Below are 18,323 nucleotides of genomic sequence, written 5' to 3'. Positions count from 1 at the left end.
AGACATAGGCAGAGGGAGAAGCAGGCTCCATGCACTGGGAGCCCGATGTGGGATTCGATCCTGGGTCTCCAAGATCGTGCCCTGGGCCAAAGGCAGGCGCCAAACCGCTGCGCCACCCAGGGATCCCAGTTTTTTCCTTTTTAAAGATTTTATTTATTTATTCGTGTGTGTGTGTGTGTGTGTGTATGAGAGAGAGAGAAGCAGAGACATAGGCAGAGGGAGAAGCAGCCTCCCCACAGGAGCCTGATGAGGGACTCGATCCCGGACCCTGGGATTACACCCTGAATCAAAGGCAGATGCTCAATTGCTGAACCATCCAGACTCCCGTATCAGTTTTTTATTTTTATTTTTTAAAGATTTTATTCATTTATTCATGAAAGACACAGAGAGAGAGAGAGGCAAACAGACAGAGAGGGAGCAGCAGGCTCCATGCCGGGAGCCCGATGTGGGACTCGATCCCGGGACTCCAGGATCACACCCTGGACTGAAGGCAAGCGCTAAACCTCTGAGCCACCCAGGGATCCCCTCAGTTTTTTTTTCTTTTATGGTTACAATTTCTGTGTTTCTGTGACAACTCTTTGCTGTCCTGAGGTAGTGGAAATCTTCTCCTTCCTTTTTAGACTTAGAGCTCTGTCAAGGCAAAGACCTTGTATTTATCATTCCAGTCTTCTTGCTTGCGTCTAGCATAGTGCCTGGCCCACAGGAGGCACAAGGCTGTGCTAATAAGTTTGTCTTAAGGATTTAAATAATATATTTGAGGCCTTTGATACACTGGCACAATGAACATACAAGAATCTGATCTTGCTCCAGCTGTTTCCCTTGCAAAGTACTGGTTATACTGTACTATGGTTGTCATCCAAGTGTGGTGTGAGTGGTGAATGAAACAGCAAATGGATGTTACATTAGATGGGAGATAGCTATTATTCCAGCTCTACCCCACCCTCTTGCCCTGGTCTTATTCCCACATTTAAACCCTCCCAAACTCCAACCTCCATAAAATATAGACTGACTGCTGGTTGCTGTTCTTTTCTTCAAAGTGTCATTCATTTAATAGAGATGCTTGGTGAACCTGCCTCTCCTTCCTCTTTCATCTTGTCCAGTCACATCCTTTTCCTTTGGGCCTCTCCCTCCTCTTCTAAGATAACTTACTTCAAGCAGGACCTTCTCCAAACATGTACCTAAGGAGAAGCCAGAAAACAAGTCAAGGCAGATGAGCCAGTGTCCCAGCTGAGGAGTATCTGAGGATAGAAGATATAGTGAGTGATGGTCATTTCATCTCCTGGATGTAGAAAATGTTTGTGACCTATAAAAAATAAATACTGAAGTATGGGCCTTGTCACTTTGTTCTGGTGTCATGGTCTCTTGCATCAACCTTGTGATTCCTTGGCTGATAAGAGAAAGTGGCTTCCCCTGAGCATGGGCAGTGCTCCCCAGCCCTCAGTAGAGCTGGGTAGACACAGCAGAGCTGGGTCCCCTGCCTATCCTTACCAGGCAGGTAGGTGACAGGGCAGTAGGAGATGTCCTTGCTCAGACTCCGCATTCAGATGAGTTCCCCCTCCCATATGGGGGCTGACTGAGAGTGATTCTCAGTGATTCTCCTCCTGCCCCAGGGCTGTTTGGAAATGGGCTTGGTGGTCACAGTGACTGGGAGCAACTGGCATTTGAGAAGGCATATCTAAGAATTTTGGCTTTATTTCAAACCTATAGTATTTTGGTACATTCCTGGCCTTGCAGGTCCCTATCAAGCAGTCAGAGAGTCCTTGTCCCTGAGGGTTTGTATTGCTGACCTCCACAGAGGCCCTGTGTTTCATAAGTCCTGTGTTTTCTGTCTTAAAGAGAAAATGGGTCAGAGTTGGAACGTTTGGATTCAGCCCTCTGAGGAAAGATGGGTTAGCCATGCCCCAAATCAGAATGCAAGGCATCCTGTTGGGGGTGGCTATGATTCCCGATCTGAGTCCTGATTCCCACTTAGCCAAGCTGGCTTTGGGATATAGATCTGGGCAAAAGGTTCTTGTTCTGCTACTGTTGACTTGTGATAGGACATGGAGCAGGTGCGTCAGTCCTTTTGTGAAGTAAGTGAGTTGACTGGACTAAATGTGTTTTCTTTTCTTTTTTTAAAAATTGTTTATTTATTCGTGAGAAACAGAGAGAGAGGCAGAGACACAGGCAGAGGGAGAAGCAGGCTCCATGCAGGGAGCCCGACGTGGGACTCGATCCTGGGGCTCCAGGATCACACCTTGGGCCAAAGGCGGCGCTAAACCGCTGAGCCACCCCGGCTACCCATAGATAGGTTTTCTGGTAAATGTAGCAGTCTCTGGCCTTCCTAATTTATTTTTTTCTGGTAAAACTAATATACTGTAGTCTTCATGGAACCATACATATCCCTCTCCCCCCTTGGATACTAGGACCTCATGTATGCAAATCAAGGGCCAGCTGGTCTTTGAGCTCCTTGCAGTGTGACGTTCAGATGTTGTGTCCTTCCTGCTGTAACTCTGATGCCTGCCAGAGCCAAGGGGTGCTCAGGTCTCCCATTAACAGCATCCTTAACTGGGCTTCGCTGCTGAGCTCCACGGCAGACTTGTGTTGTGCAGAAGCCCCTGGTCCCAGCTCCCTGCTCGCATCCTCCCTTTCTCCAGGTGGGTCCCTCAGAGAGCATTTGCTGCTTCAGAGGGCCTCACAGAGTCGTTCCAAAGAGCAGAGTACATGAAACTGTTCAGCAACCATGAGTTGCCACATTGCGCCAGGAAGCAAGGAGAGAGGTTACATGCAATCTCATTGATGCCGTGAAGTGACAGCCACTGGCAGAGGGCTGACAGGGTTGCAGGGGGAACCATAGGGACTGCTGAGCCAGGGATCCCAAGACCCTGAATGGAGGGGTCGTTGGGGGAAGGCTGGTTAGAGATGCCCTTCACCTCATGAAATGACAAATGGCATTTAGAACACTGTAGAGCAGGCAATGAGTTTATAATATAATCATGGTTTTTTCTAGAATGATCTCCTGGGAACCGTTGTTCCCAATGCCTAGTAATGCTGTCTGCATCTCCTGGTTCTGCCCTCCCAGATCCATTCTCTGTCCTGGTTGTTCTGATGGTCTCCACTGCCTGCAGCATCCAGTCCTGGAGCCATTGGACATCCGTGAGACCAGCTTGGTCTAATCCCATGCTGAGCCCCAGCTAAGCAGAGAGCTTCTTACCTGTGTTGGTGGCACTTGTCCAGGCTGTACCCTTGGCCTGTAGGCTTTCCCTGTGGCATCTGGTGGTGCATGTGTTGCCCATTCTGAGGGCTCTTGGCAAGCCCCTTATTCTTAGGACACAGGTAATTCCACCTCAAAAGGCACTCTTAACAGGTATGCCCTGTGTTTTGTATTTTAGTGATCTGTGTTGTCGACAGTGGGTTTTTGTGCCCTTCTGAGGGTGTCCAGAGCAGACATGGCTGTCCCATGTTCCAGCCAGGAACACCAAGTTCCCGACATGGTGCTTGACAGGACCCAGCATCCCACAGGAACCATTCTTCCAGACCTGTCCTTCACTTGCATGGCAGGGCTCAGCCAGTCCTTATTTTCAGATACTCTCCCATCTGTTGCTGGTGTGTAGTGTGGTGCTGGAGAAACATCTCTCTCCCAGCCCTGCCCTGGGTAGTGGGTGGAATGAGACCCAGGGGACAGCATCGTCGGAAGAGAAGCTGTTGCTCTTTCCAGGGAAGAATGTCTGGGCCGTCTGACAGAGGCTGCGCTGCCCCCTGGGAGTGAGCCTGTGGGGAGACTCGGGCCTCCTAGTGCCTGGGAGAGCGCTCCAGGAAGGCATGGAGGGCTGCATCTGAGGATGCCCCTCTCTGTGCTCTCTGCAGACCATCCGAGTGGGCTGGGGGCCATGGGAGGAGATGGGCTAGAGTTCTCTCCTGCGTTTCCTGGCTGGAGATTTTTGATTTCCTGAGCTTTGTGGCTATGGACATGTGTGCTTCCGCTGTTCCCCATCTTCCTCTATTTCTCTCTGGGCAGATGTTAGGAGAACTCAATTCCAAACAATTAGAGTCTGATACTAAATTTCACACGGTAATTTGAGACAGCTCAGCTTACATAATTTAAAATGAGGCCAAGGCTTGCTGACAAAGAAGAAATTGAATCCAGAGAAAGAATCTGTAAGGCAGAGGCTTCCAAATTTCTGCAGGGCTCGAATTCTCTAATTCCCAAACTTTGCATACTTTAAATAAAGCCGTAGTAGCTCTCCAGGTGTGGCTGAGGTCTGAGGGGGCTCTGCCAGGTCAAAATCATTTTCATAATAATAGCAAGGAGTCCTTTGCCTCTTTCATTCTCTCACCGGAGTGTGCTGGCATTGCCAGAGGCCACTTGACAAGTGATTGATGGCTAATGGGTTGTGTGCTTGGGATTCTTTCTCCTCCTGTCTCCCTGTTTTTCTCTTTTTTAAAGGATTTTTTTTTAAAGTTGTGATAAAATCCACATAACATAAAATTTACCACTTTAACCATTTTTAAGTGTATGTTTCACCGGCATTAAGTACTTTGACACTGCTGTGCCACTGTCAACACCATCCCTCTCCAGAATTCTTTTCATCTTCCGGGCCTAAACTCTGTCCCCATCAAACAGCTCTCCATTCTTCCTCCCCCTAGGCCCTAGTAACCTATATGCTCCTTTCTATGTCTGAATTTGACTCCTCTAGGGGACCCCATATACATGGAATCATATACATTATTTGTCCTTTTGTGTCTGGCTTGTTTCACTGAGCATAAAGTCCTCAAGGTCCATCCTCATTAAAGCATGTTTCAGAATTTCATTCCTTTTTAGGACCTGATAATATTCCATTGAATAGATATACCACATGTTTATCCATTCATCTGTTGGTAAATGCTTGGGTTGTTTCTACCTCTTGGCTATTGTGAGTAGTGCTGCTGTGAGCATCGGTGTATAGGTGTCTTCCTGAGTCCCTGTCTTCATTCCTTTTGAACATATAGCTAGGAGTGGAATTTCTGGATCATATGTGTTTTTACCTTTGGAGTGTACATTTGGAACCTGCTACTTATAAAATTTCTGTTTTAATTTCTAATACAGTATATGTTGATAGATATAACCCACATAACCTAAAGTTCTCTGGGGTCTTCAGAAATTTTAAGTGCTTAAAGGGATTTGGCAATAAAAACATTTGAGAACTGCTTAGTGAGAAGTTCTCATTTTGGTTCTGTGGCCTTGCACATGGTTAGGGCATGGATTATTTTGAAAAGTATCAGCAATCCATTGACTAGGAAGGCCTGCCTGTGTCTCCCATTTGATAGCCAGGAGACAGGCATCATAAGAAAAGGTTTGGGGCAGGACCTTGGCAAAGCCAGTGGTGGGAAGAGGGGGTGACTATTTTTGAGCAACTTTAGATGCAGCAGAAATTATGCTGGATGCTTTACAAAGGGACTTGAGAAGATATTGAGGAAGAAAGGGAAAAGGAATGTTGATTTGCAGCTCGAGTTATGGCAATGAGACTCATCAGAATTGCTGGCTGACTTACCAAGCGACTGTGTGTCGGTCCCCCACCACACAAGGCAAGCTCTGTCATGTCCCAAGTCTACCTGCTTTGTTTACCACTGTGGCCCAGGAAAGTTGCCTGGCACAAAGTGGAGCTTGGTAAATATTTTTTGAATGAGTGATTCACATGTATTAACCAGTGACTTACACATTGGATTGCTGTCAGAAGAGCCCCTATGCTACAGGTGAGTCAGAAAGGGAGAGAACCTTCCCCAGGGGGATGTCAGAGAACTATTGATACTTTGTTACAGACTTCAAGAATAGAGGAAGATCTTTGAGCAGTTCTGTTCATCTGACATTAATGAGTCCTCCCCGCACCCTACCTTGTGCTGGGTGTTGGGTTTGGAGTGGAGGATAAAGATTTATCCCTATACTTACACTTTAAGACAGCAGGGTTTGGCATAAACTCTGTAGCTGGCTGCTTTATATATTTTTTTATTTTTTTCTAAACATGTTTTTACATGTATCAATGGCTCATTCTATTTAATTGCTGAGTAAGTAGTCCACTGTGTGGCTGTACTGTGATTTGTTTATTCATTCACTTATTTTGGGCATTTGGATTTCCAGCTTTTGGCTGTTATAAATAAAATTACTCTTTTTATGGACATGTAACTTTCATTCCTCTTGGGTAAATACCTGGAAGTGGAATGACTGGGTCATATGGGTGTATATTCAGCTTTTACAAACTGTCAAATTGTTTTCCAAAGTAGTACAATTTGATATTCCCACTAGCAATGTAGCAGGGTTCCAGTTACTTCTCATACTTGCCAACACTTGATATCATCATTCTTTTTAATTTTAGCCATTCTAATAAGTATGTAATTGTATCTCATTATGGTTTTAATTTGCATTTCCTTAATGACTAATGTTGAGTGTCTTTTATGTGCTTATGTGCCATCTGTGTGTCTTCTTCGGTTAAATATCCTTTAAAATAGTTTGCCACTTTAAAATTGAGTGGGTTGTTTTCTTGGTATTGAAATTCGAAGGTTCTTTATATATTCTGGACACAGGCCCTTTATCACATATTTGATTTACAAATGTTTTCTCGTAGTATGTGAGCTGTCTTTTCATTCTCTTAACAGTGTCTTTGGAGAAGAAAAGTTCTCAATTTTGATGAAGTTTATCAACTTCTCTTTTATAGATTGTACTTTGGCTATATGTATCTAAGAAATCTTTGCCTAGCTTGAGGTCACAAAGATTTTTCTCCTATGTTTTCTTTTCTTTCTTTTTTTTTTTTTTTTTAAGATTTTATTTATTTATTCATGAGAGACATACAGAGAGAGAGAGGCAGAGACACAGGCACAGGGAGAAGCGGGCTCCATGCAGGGAGCCTGATGGTAGGACTCAATCCCAGGACTCCTGGGACTCCAGGATCATGCCCTAGGCCAAAGGCAGGCGCTAAGCCACCCAGGGATCCCACTCCTATGTTTTCTTATAAAAGTTTTATAGTTTTAGGTCTCTGATCTATTTTGGGTTAGTTTTTGGTATGAAGAATGGATCAGAATTTTCTTTCTTTCTTCTTCTTCTTCTTCTTCAAGATTTTATTTATTCATGAGAGACGACGCACAGAGAGAGGCAGAGACACAGGCAGAGAGAGAAGCAGGCTCCATGCAGGGAGCCCAACGCAGGACTTGATCTCGGGTCTCCAGGATCACGCCCTGAGCTGAAGGTGGCGCTAAACTACTGGGCCACCGGGGCTGCCCTCTTTCTTCTTTCTTTATTTCTTGATGGATATCTAGTCCCAGGACCATTTGTCGAAAGGACTGTTCTTTCTCCAGGGAATTGCCTTTGTACCTTGGTTGTAAATCATTTTCCCACATATGTGGGCCTATTTCTGGACTCTGCCCTGGTTGTGTTGATCTTGATTCCTGTCTTTGATACTTATGGCATACTGTCTTAATTACTGTACCTTTATAGTAAGTCTTAAAGTCAAATAGTATATATCTTCCAACTTTGTTTTTCCTTTTCAAAGTTGTTTTGAGTATTTTAAATCTTTCACATTTTCGGACGCCTGGGTGGCCCAGTGGTTGAGCGCCTGCCTTTGGCTCAGGGTGTGGTCCTAGGGTCCTGGGATTGAGTCCCACATCACGCTCCCCACAGGGAACCTGCTTCTCCCTCTATGTCTCGCCTCTCTGTGTCTCTCATGAGTAAATAAATAAAATCTTTAAAAAAAAAAAAAACTTTTTTGGGAACCCTGGGTGGCTCAGCGGTTTAGCACCACCTTCAGCCCAAGGTGTGATACTAGAGTCCCAGGATCGAGTCCCACATTGGGCTCCCTGAGTGGAGCCTGCTTCTCCCTCTCCCTGTGTCTCTGCCTCTCTCTCTGTGCCTCTCATGAATAAATAAATAAGATCTTAAAAAAAAACAAAGCACATTTTCATTTGAATTTTAAAGTCACTTTGTCAATTTCTACAAAAGGCCTGGTGGCATAGTGACTTGGATTGCATTGATGGATGTGGGTAGAACTGTTATCTTTTTTTTTTTTTTTCTAAGGTTTATTTATTTGTTAGAGAGATGTGCCTGGGTGGCTCAGTAGGTTAAGCGTCTGCCTCTGGCTCAGTCATGATCCCAGAGTCCTGGGATCGAGCCCAGAGTTGGGCTCCCTACTCATCAGGAAGCCTGCTTCTCTCTCTCCTCGATTGTGCTCTCTTGTTATCTGTGTTTCTCTCCCAAATAAGTAGATAAATCTTAAAAAAAAAAAAAAAAATAGCGCGAGAGAGTTTGTGCAGGGGAGGAGCAGAGGGAGAGAGAGAGACAGAATCGTCAAGCAGATGCCCCTGCTGAGCAGGGAGCCTCCACCCCCTGCCCCCCTGCAGGGCTCGATCCCAGGACTCTGAGATCATGACCTGAGCTGAAACCAAGAGTTGGCTGTTCGACCTAATGCCCCTAATGCCACCTGAGTGCCCCTAGAATTGGTATCTTAACAACTTTGGTCTTTTTGATCTATGAACCTCATGTATTTAGGTCTTTAAAAAATTTCTCTTATCAATATTCTGTAATTCTCAGTGTATTAAGACTTGTACATCTGTCATTAGATTTATCCCTAAGTATTTCCTTTTTTTTTTATGCTGTTGTTAAGGTAATTTTAAGTATTTTAATTTCAGGAATGCTTTGTATAGAATTGATCTTAATTCTTCCTTAAATATGGGTAGAATTTTCCAGTGAAGCTATCTGGGTCTGGAGTTTTCTTTGTGTGGAGGTTTTAACTAAAAATTCAGTTTCTTATATAGTTATAAGGTTATTCAGGTTATTGATGTCTTTTTGAGTGAGTGTTGGTAGTTTGTGCCTTTCAAGGAATTTATTTTATTATTATTATTTTTTTATTTTTATTTTTTTTTAATTTTTTTTTTTTTATTATTTATTTATGATAGGCACACAGTGAGAGAGAGAGGCAGAGACACAGGCAGAGGGAGAAGCAGGCTCCATGCACCGGGAGCCCGACGTGGGATTTGATCCTGGGTCTCCAGGATCGCGCCCTGGGCCAAAGGCAGGCGCCAAACCGCTGCGCCACCCAGGGATCCCTATTTTATTATTTTTTAAGATTTTATTTATTTATTCATGATAGACTCAGAGAGAGGCAGAGAACACAGGCAGAGGGAGGAGCAGGCTCCATGCAGGGAGTCTGACGTGGGACTCGATCCTGGAACTCCAGGATCACGCCCTGTGTGGAAGGCAGGTGCTTAAACCACTGAGCCACCCAGGCTGCCCCAAGGAATTTATTTTATCTAAGTTGTCAAAATTACTGATATAAAGTTGTTCGTACTATTGCCTTATTATTTTCCCATTCCTTATTATCCTTTTTTAAAGTTTATTTATTTTTTATTTATTTTTTCTTATTATCCTTTTTAATGTCTCTACAATTGTAGTGATGACGCCCTCTTCTGATAGTGATATTTTGTGTTCTTAATTTTTTTCCTGACTAGTTTGACTAGAGGTTTGTTAATGTTGTTAATCTTCTAGAAAAACAGCTTTTATTTTCATTATTTTCTCTATTCTTGTTTTCTATATTTCCACTCCGATCTTCATTATTTCTTTTCTGCCATTTGCTTTGGGTTTCATTTGCTTTGGTTTTCTAGTTTCTTTTCTTTTTTTTTTTTTTTTTTTTAATTTTTATTTATTCATGATAGGCACACAGTGAGAGAGAGAGAGGCAGAGACACAGGCAGAGGGAGAAGCAGGCTCCATGCACCGGGAGCCCGACGTGGGAGCCCGACGTGGGATTCGATCCCGGATCTCCAGGATCACGCCCTGGGCCAAAGGCAGGCGCCAAACCGCTGCGCCACCCAGGGATCCCAGGTTTTCTAGTTTCTTAAGGAAGAAACTGAGATTCCTGATTTGAGACCTTTCTTTTTCTCTGATACATGAGTTCAATGCAGTACATTTGCCTCTGGGAACTGTTTTAGTTGCATTCCACAAATTTTCATCAATTTAAAATGCTTTCTATTTTCCTTTTTCATTTCTTCTTTGACCCGTAGGCTATTTGGAAGTGTGTCAGTTGTTTCCATATAGTCAGGGTATTTTCCAGATCTTTCTGTCACTGACTTTTAATTTAATTCCATTGTGGCCAAACAATATACTCTGTTTTGAATCATTATAAATTTATTGGCAACTTGTATTATGTCTCATAATGCTATTATGGTAAGTGTTAGATATGTTTATGGAAAGAATATATGTATTCTGCTGATGTTGGCTGGGAGTTCTAGAAATGTTGATTGGTGTTGTTCAGGTTGTCTGTATCCTTGCTGATTTCCTGTCTGCTTCTTCTATCACCTGTTGAGAGGGGATGGAAATTGGTTGTGAATTTGTCTATTAGTTATAGCAGTTTTTCCTTGATATTTTATTTTATTTTATTTATTTTATTTTATTTTATTATTTTATTTCCTTGATATTTTAAAGGTCTGCTATAGATGCATAAACATTTAGCATTACGTTATCTTTTGTCATTGTTAAATGACCTTTATTCCTGGTAATATTTGCTCTGAAGTCTACTTTGTGTAATATTAATTTGGCTACTCCAGCTTTCTTTTGATCAATGTTAGCATGGTATGTCTTTTTCCATTCTTTTATTTTCACCTACATGTATCCTTATATAAAGTGGGTTTCTTTTAGACAATATGTAACTGATATTTTTTTTTAACCTATGTGACAAATTCTGCTTTTAACTGGGGTGTTTTAGATCATCTAATCTGTTTATTGATAAGGGAGAATTAATTAAAATCTGCCATTTTAGGGCAGCCCTGGTGGCTCAGCGGTTTAGCGCCACCTACAGCCCACGGCGTGATCCTGGAGACCTGGGATCGAGTCCCATGTCAGGCTCCCTGCACGGAGCCTGCATCTTCCTCTGCCTGTGTCTCTGCCTCTCTCTCTCTCCTCTCTGTGTATTCTCATGAATAAATAAATAAAATCTTAATAAATAAATAAATAAATAAATCAATCAATCAATCAATCAATCAATCAATCCTGCCATTTTGTCATTTGTGTTTTTTCTATTTGTGCTGCTTGTTTCAACTTTTTTCTTTTTTCTTTCTGTCTTCTTCTGTATTGACTGTTTTTATTCCGTTTTGTTGTCTTCATTGGGTTATTTGTTAAAACTCTCATGCTAGCTTTTTGGTATTCATCTTGAACATCCTACAGTTGCCCTTTGCATGACAGACTGCATTACTTTCAGCATAAGAGCCTTAAAATGGTGTGCCTCTGCTTCTTCCTTCCCAGCATTTGTGTTCTTTTTTTTTTTTTTTTTTAAGATTTTATTTAACATTTTTTATTTGTGCTGTTCTTGTTAAAGTTCTCCTTCCATGTTTTGAGCCCACAGTATAGGATCCATGTTTTTGCTTCAGATAATTCTGGGTTGAGTATTTTTGTTTTGTTTTGTTTTGTTTTCAGAACTTAAAAATGTTACTCCACAATATTCCAGCTTGTATTGTTTCTAATGAGAAATCTGCCATCACGTCATGTTTGTTTTCCTTTGGGGAATACCTCTTTTTTTTTTTCTGGCTACTCTTAAGATTTTTCTCTTAATCTCTGGCTTTAAGCAATTTGATCATGATGTACCTTGAAATAGTTTTCTTTCCATTTCTTATGCTTGGAGTTCACTGAGTGACTTAAATCTGTGGATTTTTATCAAATTGAGAAATTTTTTTTGTCACTGTTTCTTCAAATATTTTGTCTGTCTCCCCGCCCCCGCCCTAAGTCTGTGTATCACACAGCTCACAGTTCATTTTTTTCTAGCCTTCTTTTGGTGTGTTTTAGTTTAGAGTTTCTATTATTGTCTTCTAGTCATTCATCTTTTCCTCTGTGAAACTGAATCTGGTCATCCTGTGCCTTGCAGTTTTCATCTCTAGGCAGTGGGTTTGCTTCTTTCATAAAATCTTCCATATCTACTGTACACGTTTGATTTTTCCTCTAGCTTCTTGAGCATTTGTGACACAATTTTAACTTTAATGTCTTTGTGTGCTTTATCATTTTTACCTTTTTTGAGTCTGTCTTGTTTGAATTTTTTTTCATTTTGGTCATGATTTCCTGTTTCTCTGCATGTCTGGTAATTTTTTTATTGAATGCTAGAGTTTGTGAATTTTGCCTTTTTTGGTTACTGCGTATTTTTGCCTTCCTATAAATATTCTCAAGTTTTGTTTTAGGTGTAACTTGGAAACAATTTGATCCCTTTGGCTCTTTCTTTTTAATTATTGTTAGACTGCATTTAGTCTGGAGTTTCTTTCTCTCCACTAATGAGGTAGAACTCTTCTGAGTACTTGACCCGGTGCCCCACAAGTTATGAGTTTTTCCAGTCTGGCTCCTGAGAACAGGCAGTTTGTGGTCTTGCTGAACTTCAATTATCATTTCCCTGTTGTCCTTTGGGTGGTTCTCTCCTTAGCCCCGGGTGGTTTCCACTTACACCACACACTGATCAGTACTTTCCTTCATTCCCTGCGGGGGTCCTCTCTGGATCTCTGGAGTCTTACTTTTGTGCAGCTCTCTCTTCTCCAGGACTCTTTGGAGCTGCCCTGTGAGTGTTACCTGCTTTGATTTCCCCCCAGTTTTTAGCTGCATCCGCTCACCTCTAAGTTGTCTACACCCCCTGGAATACATCTCCCTGCTTTGTAGCCTGGAAATGTTTTTTTTTTTTTTTTTTCTGGAAATGTTCTTGATACAGTAAGGCTCACCTCACACATGCCCTGACTCAGGGGTCTCTGTCCTTTGTTGCTTGATGTCAGTTTCTGGAGAATTGGTGTTTTCTTATATTTTATACTTTTTTTTACTTCCTTGTTTCAGGTAGGCAGTTAAATATACCCCTATGACTCTATCTTGGTTGGAAGCCTTTATAAAATATACATCATTGTGACTCTTTTGTCTGTGTTCTACATTTAACAAAGGCTTTCCTTCTGGTTAGGTTGATTGATTTACTGCAGTGTGTGGTGGCAGGTGGAGAAGAGCAAACACTGTGTTCATAATTCCTTTCCCTGGCCCTTCTTCCCTTCCCCACCTCAGAGTGGAAGACTCTCAGACATCTGCCTGACCTTGGTGGGGATATGGGTTGTCCCTCCTTGCAGAGCACTCTGAAGAGGCTCTCTCGTGAAGATGCACAATGGTACTTGATGCCCTGCATGACCATCCAGGGGTGGTGGTGAGGGGAGGGCTCAGGCCTAGCTTCCGTGTCCAACCTGGTTTGGTGGGTTCATCTTCCTTGGTTAATTAGAGTGATGATTGGCCCTGGTTACGTAGGCCAATGATGGGACAGGACTCAGGGATGGGAATAGTTTCTTTTTCTTCCTAGATTTCAGTGGAATGATTCTGGGACAAGGAAGACCACAGAGAGAGCAGCACCACAGTAAGAGAGCTCTGTTTGTTTCATCTTCCTGTGTTTTCAGGATGGTGTGCAGTATGTTTGCCCATGTAGCAGCTGTCACCTCACTTCACAAGTCTGGTTTGAAGGACCAGAGTAAATATTTTTGCCTGTGTAGGTAATTTAATCTCTCTTAGTCGTCAGTCTCAACTCTGCTGTTGTGGCTCAGAAGCAGCCACAGACAATACATATTTGTGGCTGTGTTCCAATAAAACTTTATTTAAAAAACAAATAGAATGAGATGCCTGAGTGGTCGAGCGTGTGCCTCCAGCTCAGGGTACTGGGATCAAGTTCCACATCAGGCTACCTACAGGAAGCCTGCTTCTCCCTCTGCCTATGTCTCTGCCTCTGTGTGTGTGTGTGTCTCATGAATAAATAAATAAAATCTTTAAAAACAAAAACCAAGTGGGAAGGGCAAGAGTTGGCCTGAGGGCTGTAGTTTGCCAACCCCTGCCTCAGTTCAAGTCCTCACTTTACTGAGTTGATATTTTTGTGTGTTTCCTTCTATTACAGTTGCTTCCAGAAACCATTGCCAGTTCTACCTTGCTTAAAACATAGATCTCATCATGTAACTTACTGACTGAATAACCTCTGGCTCCCTATAACATTCCCAGTAAAGGTCAGAATTATTTTACACTCAAAGCCTCCATAGTCTGACCCTTTTCCTATTTCTGATCTTACCTCCAGTGACTCCCTGTCAGCTCACACACAGTCTATTTGGCAAGTTTTCCTGCCCTGATATTTCTGTAAGCCTTACTTTTTCTGGAATATTTTTCTCTTCCTATTACATTATGTAAGTCTTTTGAAACCTGCCTTGGGAGCCCTGTTTACATCCCACCTTCTTTAAGGATTCCGGAGCCCCTCGGGTGCAGGCAGTTTCTCCTTCCTTCATGCTGTTTGAGCACTACTGTTGTTGTGCCCTCCTGATTTGCTCTTGGTCAGAAGTGTGTGTGTGTGTGTGTGTGTGTGTGTCTTGTTGACCCAGAATCCCTCCGGAGGTAAGAGGTGTGCCCTCTTGTGACCTTTGTAGTCTAGCACAGAGTCCCTCTCAGAGCAGAAATGTGTCAGGTGTGTGTCTGAGGTGTGGCACATAAAGATCCATGTCTGGGGGTGCATTGCCTCTGGGGACTCGTGTAACTGTGGGCATAGCTCTTGGCTTTCCCTTGGGGCCTGTGTGCAGGCCCCTGAGGAGGTGGGCTGAGCTCCTGGGCCAGGTGGCCGCGGAGGCAGGACCGGGCAACGGTAGGCCTGGCTGTCCCAGGTCTCCACTGCTGCTGCCGCTTCTCAATGGCCTCTTGCCCTTTGGTTCCACAGAGCTGCGGTGCAACCCTGGGCAGTTTGCCTGTCGCAGCGGCACCATCCAGTGCATCCCCCTGCCCTGGCAGTGTGACGGCTGGGTGACTTGTGAGGATGAGAGCGACGAAGCCGACTGTCCAGGTGAGTGTGTCAGGGAGGCGGCCACCCGATGCCCTGCCTCCCCATCACAGCTGCATTGATTGTGCTTCTAGGAGGTGGTGGTGGGGTGTCATCGGCTGTAGCCTGTGCTCTATCCACTCACTGGAAGCTTATGTTGAGCTGACCCCTTCCCTCCTCTCTTTCTCTTCCTATCTCTTTAAAAATAAATCCCAACACAGGCAGATCCCAGAACTTACCAGGTGGCAAGGTCAGGCAAGAGGGATGCCAGGGACACCACATTTTGGGAGGCATGCTGGCCCAAGAGCAGTGCCCGTGAAGCATGGTGCCCTCTTGCCTCCTCCTTGCCTGGCTTTGGGTGCCTTTTGAGGCCTGGCTACAATCCTGATGTGGGTTGTTCAGACTGGCTTTGGCTCTGCCAAACACATCCTGTTCACTCAGTCCCTTGTATTTTTTCAGTTGGAAGTTTTCTCCTGACAACACATGGGCTCCTCAAGATATGTGCCAATGCCACAGAAAGTCTAAATTGTTGGTTCTCTACTTGGTTTCTGCCCTAGCACCCTCAGGGAGTATAACACACCCCAAGAGTAATGGTGTTCACTACATCCCTGGTATCCCTGCATCCATGATGCATCCCATCATGCATATGTGTGGGACCCAGGTAGTACCAATAAAGCCCCTAAGAAGATGTGTCTTATTCTACCTTGAGAACCTCCGATCTAATATAACTCTTCAGCCTGACATTTAAATTTCTTAACATTCTGGTTTGGTTCTACTTTGCCAACCTGATTTACTGCTATTTTCCCTTTAGTGGTTCATCTGGGCTGTTTCCTGTGCCCACCCATGAAGAATTTTCTAGCCACATGCTTCATTCATGCCTTTCTCTTTTCCTGAGATCCTTTTGTTCTGTTTCCATGTGGACAGATCCTGCCTGTCCTTCAAGGCTTGGCTCAGATAATACCACAACAAGATGGCATCTCTGGGTCCTCTGGGTGGAGATTGGCTTCTTCCAGCACCTATTCCCTCTCTCTGACAGCATCTAGAGCCACCGGTAATTCTCACCATTACCTGTGCCCATGCTTGATCTCTTCTTCCAGACTGTGAGTTCTCCGAAGACAGACCTGTCCTCTTTCTAAGCATGGCCTGACCTAGAATGGAAGTCCTTTTTAACATTCAGAAAATGAAAGGAATGTTGTAATTCCTGTAGGTCAGGTACTGAAGAAAAACCAGCTAACTCAAACCGTAGGGATCAGGTCAGGTATCAAATACAAGGTGACATTTGAGCTTAGGATGGTTTTTTGAAGGGGGTTCCAAAATAAGGAACAAAGGTGGTCTGGTCAGACAGTTTGCCTGAAAAGACAGCCTTTAGAGGAAATCCCAGTTTTCCCTTGAGCCTATTCATTGGATTGTGCATGTCTCTGGTTGACATGCTTGTCTTTCCAAATGAATTTGAATGGTGGTAGCTGGACAGAAGGTTCTGGGAGCTACGTCTGGGAGCCCACCTGCTCCTTCCTTAGGTCACAGCCCAGAGAGCATAAACTATCCAGTGCTTGGGATGCCGATGCTCCATGTTCTGTCAGCTGTTGAGGACCAGTGGTTGTGACTGGGAGCTTTGCTGGGTCAGACTTAATGAGATGAGGCTTCATATCCAGCCTTCTAGAGAATATTCTGAACAAACCAAAAGACTCTTGGCTTGCTTTAAAGTGGAAGCACAACTTATTTGCTGCTCTCAAAGTGCCTTTTGGCTTAGCTTTTAAGATTGTATGTAACTCTTCTGTTGTATATATACTGAAAACAATGGTAGGCACTCTAGTTCATCTAGTTCATCTCTTCATCTCCTGTGGACTTGATAAAAAGACAGGAACCTGGTAAAGGCATGGACTAGATTTGATTTCTCTTTTGGTTCACATGGTCTGGCACAGAAGGTCACAAGTCTGCCTAGCACAAGTGTTGATTTGAGATTACAGAAGTTGCTATATTTTCTCCCCAGACAGAGAAATAAAGTCTTTCCAACAGGAGCCCAGAGTTCTGAGTGGATAGTGTACTCCAGGCCCTAGCCACTGAGGGCATGATGATCATGGCCATGTGTGGAAGCTTATGGATCCCTGATAGGCCAGGGAGGATTTGAGGAGTGGGGTTGGAGGGCTGAGGTGCTGTCGGACCTCTTGGCTCATTCCTGGCTTCCCCTTGTGTTTGGTACTGTTTCTGTCCCGTGGTGTAGTGCCACACCAGGAGGCAGGTGGGTGATAAACTTTCATTTCTGATTGTTCTTAAAGTTGGGATTCTGAGAAATGTGTTATCAAAATATACAAAGAATAATGTAATATTGTTTCTCACTTCCCTGAATCAATCAATAGTTGCTGAAATGTCATATTTTCTTGTTTATTTTTTTAAATTAATTTTTAAAAGGCATCATGAATATATCAAATCCTTGTTAACATTCCCCCCTTCCAAAAAAAGAAGAAAAGCCTTTGTGTGTGGAGAGGGGAGTGTGGACAGGAGTTAGCTGATAACTACCTTTACCATTGCCTTCCTGCATATGGAGAGTTTAACTAACTTGTGGATAGCCCTGGCCATGCTTTGTCATGTTTTTGAATATGGGCTTCAGGATTTTTGGAGCGACCATACAAGATTATGGCATTGTCCTGCTGAAAGCCTGCTAAAATTATAGTAAAAGAGCATAAAAGATATAAAGCCATGGTAAAAGAGTATAAAAGATAGCAAATGGGAGAAGATGAAACAGCAGACCAGTAATTTCAGCATGTTTTTGGAAGATAGGAAATGGATGGCGTACTAGATAGGGCATTCAATACATTGCCTGCATTTCAGGGGCTGGAAGGCTGGAGCTGTCTCATTCAGAACCCCCTGGCAGCGGGCTTTGGCTTCATTTAGCCCAGGAGATCCTTGCCATGAAGTTTGGAAGGTAGAAGGGAGGTGGACTCCTTCCTCCTCTGGCAGTGGTGTGGGTGCCTGGGCTTAGATTGAGGTGAGTGAGTACAGGGGCCTCCACAGCCTCCTCTGACCAGCCATCGTGGGGCTGCAGAGCAACTGTGATTAGCAGTGGTTTTCTGCAGTTTCCTATACTGTGGACGGCTTTCTGACTCCAACTACAACTGCAGAAGTGAAATGGAAGGCTAGAGTTCGCTCACTTTTGTGCACACTCTAGCCTCTTCGATTGTTCTGAAAGTACTTAATGTCCTGTATTAAACTCCACTATTTTTGAAATACCTAGCATGACATCTGTTCTTCTGACCATTTTTGATGTAAATGGGGACTAACATAAGATGCATAAAATTTTTTAATGGAGAAAAATGTACAACTTTATTAAGACATAAATAAATAAAAATTAAAAAAAAATTAAAAAAGAGATATTAAAGAAGATTTGAATAAATAGAGACAGGATATTCTTTGCTAGGAAGACTGAATATGGTAAAGTGGCGTGTTCTTAAATTGATCTATGGAGTCATTGCATCTCCAGAGGGTTTTTGGGAAATGTGGCAAGTCAGTTTTGAAATGTTTGGAAGAATAAAGTCCTGATATGGTA

The 18,323-nt window shown here is 43.4% G+C and overlaps 1 protein-coding gene across 15 annotated transcripts in view; it reads left to right on the top strand.

The window, feature by feature from the left end:
* The window catches only part of DGCR2 (DiGeorge syndrome critical region gene 2), a 99,656-nt gene that overhangs the window by 24,732 nt on the left and 56,601 nt on the right, over positions 1–18,323 (top strand). For 5 of the 15 annotated variants that reach the window (XM_077874662.1, XM_077874666.1, XM_077874664.1 and 2 more), the window contains 2 exons: positions 14,681–14,803; positions 15,704–15,830. The exons of 2 other annotated variants lie outside the window; for them this stretch is intronic. In XM_077874662.1, the coding sequence (XP_077730788.1) occupies positions 14,777–14,803; positions 15,704–15,830 (154 nt within the window). In that variant the 5' untranslated portion in view covers positions 14,681–14,776. Of the gene's footprint in view, positions 1–13,297; positions 13,352–13,879; positions 13,986–14,680; positions 14,804–15,703; positions 15,831–18,323 lie in introns of those variants that run through there. 8 more of the 15 variants (XM_077874659.1, XM_077874656.1, XM_077874655.1 and 5 more) reach the window with 4 other exon arrangements.

This window comes from Canis aureus, chromosome 27 (assembly GCF_053574225.1).
Source record: "Canis aureus isolate CA01 chromosome 27, VMU_Caureus_v.1.0, whole genome shotgun sequence".
Taxonomy (NCBI): Eukaryota; Metazoa; Chordata; class Mammalia; order Carnivora; family Canidae; genus Canis; species Canis aureus.
The sequence above is the reverse complement of the archived record's forward strand: the minus strand, read 5'-3'. Positions and strand labels throughout refer to the sequence as shown.